General features: G+C 39.5%; 1 protein-coding gene across 1 annotated transcript; it reads right to left on the bottom strand.

Moving 5' to 3' along the window:
* Window positions 1-828: 828 nt before the first annotated feature.
* LOC128581271 (60S ribosomal protein L29-like) lies at window positions 829-1476 on the bottom strand. Its single transcript, XM_053583855.1, has one exon. The coding sequence runs from the start codon at window positions 1433-1435 to the stop codon at window positions 932-934; it is 504 nt and encodes a 167-aa protein (XP_053439830.1). The 5' UTR covers window positions 1436-1476; the 3' UTR covers window positions 829-931.
* Window positions 1477-1862: the final 386 nt, after the last annotated feature.

Raw genomic sequence — 1862 nt, 5'->3', positions numbered from 1 at the left:
CATTAAAAATTATTGTAAAAGAATTATTTCCAAAATGTTTGAAATAGGGAAACCCAAAACAAGGTTTCTAAAATTCATTTACAAAAATGAGACATGAAACAAAAATAGTAATAGGTATTACATAAAAAGGCAATTTTTACAATCCCAATAAACCGAGTTCTCAAAGTGGTCTGTGTATATTTTAAATTTTTGGTAGTGTTCAAGATATTAATATTTGACAATATTGGACGAGTATACTCTTTAGGTTATGATTATTAAACAAACAGGTTTTTCCAAAGAAATTTAATGAGTTTCATTTAAATTGTATGCACATTGTACCCCACATATGCATAAATGTATTCATGATCTAGGTATATTTGACTTAATAAAAAAATGTAAAAATAAAAAAAATAAATTGTATGCTTAAGGTGAACTCTATTATCAAAACATACTAATTCACTTTTTTGTTTTTATAGCATACTAACATCGTGAATTAAGTTTTTCTATAAGGACAAAATTGCCACCTTGAGTCATAATTATATCTGTACGTAAGTTCATGTTTATGGAAACTTCATCACTAACATTTATTATAAATTAGTTTTGAGGACTATTTTTAATTTATTGACAGTAATTTCCTGAAGAGTATCAACATTAAAAACATTTTCGAACTTTTAAAGAAAGAAGGCCAAAAGTTGAGGACTCTACTACATCAATCCGGGATTATTTTGTGTAGAAAAACATATAGGACATGATGATAATTTTTATATTATATATATTTTTTCATTTTAACAATTTTTAATGAAAGTTGTATATAAGATGATTTTGTTCCTGAATTTTTTTTTTTTCTGCCTCAAGTTTATTTGTACAAATAGCACAGGAGGACCCCAGCCCCATACAGACAGCAGCCTAGAGGTCACACCAGTCCTTTTGTCCTCATGGCAGACAGGTGCCTCTACTCTGGAGCCTTCGTGGGGGCCTGGGCACCTTCGGGAGCCTGAGCTGGAACTGAAGCTGGAGCTGAAGCTGGAGCTGAAGCTGGAGCTGCAGATGAAGCAGCAGATTGGGCCTTTGTCTGATCTTTGGCCTTAGCCTTTGGCTGGCAGAGCCTGCGACCCTTGGCAATGCGTGCACAAGCACGCTTCCCAAGCTTGGGCTGGGCGATGTAGGCAAGTCGACTGAGTTTACGGCTGGCACCCTTTGGAATCTTGGTCTTAAGCTCCTTGGGCTTTATAAGGGCCTTTATAGCTTCAGCACGTGCACTCACGGCCTTGGCATTGTTGGCCTGCATCTTCTTCAGGCCCTTCTTGTTGTGCTTCTTGGCAAAGCGCATGTTCCTCAGGAACTTGGGATCTACCCCCTTAAGAGATTCATATCTTTGTGATCGGGGTTTCTTGATGCCATTTCTGTGCCATTTTCGAGACTGGTTGTGTGTGGTGTGGTTCTTGGACTTGGCCATGTCTGCACCGCAACCCGCGACGGCCGAAGCACCTACGACCGAAGAGAAAAGGGAGTCGCTTGTTCCTGAATCTTACCAACTGTTTCTTCCTTGAGATTTGGCATTCCCTTCAAGAATCCTTTTGTGGTCTTTGTCCAGTGCAAGCCTTGTCACAAGCACCTTGCTGGGGTGAATGCCCAGATGGACAGTCATGCCATTAGCCTTCTCCCGCTGCATCCGCTCAGTGTAGATGATGTATTGCTTCCTGTAAACCAGGACTACTTGGCCAATTTGCTGATCTTTATAGTGCTCCCAAACAACCTGAACTTCTTCATCCTTTTAGATGGGCATGGATCCAACCCTGTACTCCTGTCTTAGCTCTTTGGAAAGAGGAGCAGACACAATCTTCCTGCGAATGTGGGAATGTGCATTGAAATGTCTTTTGTAG

The sequence above is a fragment of the Nycticebus coucang genome, chromosome 3 (assembly GCF_027406575.1).
Source record: "Nycticebus coucang isolate mNycCou1 chromosome 3, mNycCou1.pri, whole genome shotgun sequence".
Taxonomy (NCBI): domain Eukaryota; kingdom Metazoa; phylum Chordata; class Mammalia; order Primates; family Lorisidae; genus Nycticebus; species Nycticebus coucang.
The sequence above is the reverse complement of the archived record's forward strand: the minus strand, read 5'-3'. Positions and strand labels throughout refer to the sequence as shown.

Excerpts from the sequence above, each read along its gene's own strand:
- LOC128581271 (XM_053583855.1), bottom strand. The coding sequence starts at position 1,435 with ATGGCCAAGTCCAAGAACCACACCACACACAACCAGTCTCGAAAATGG.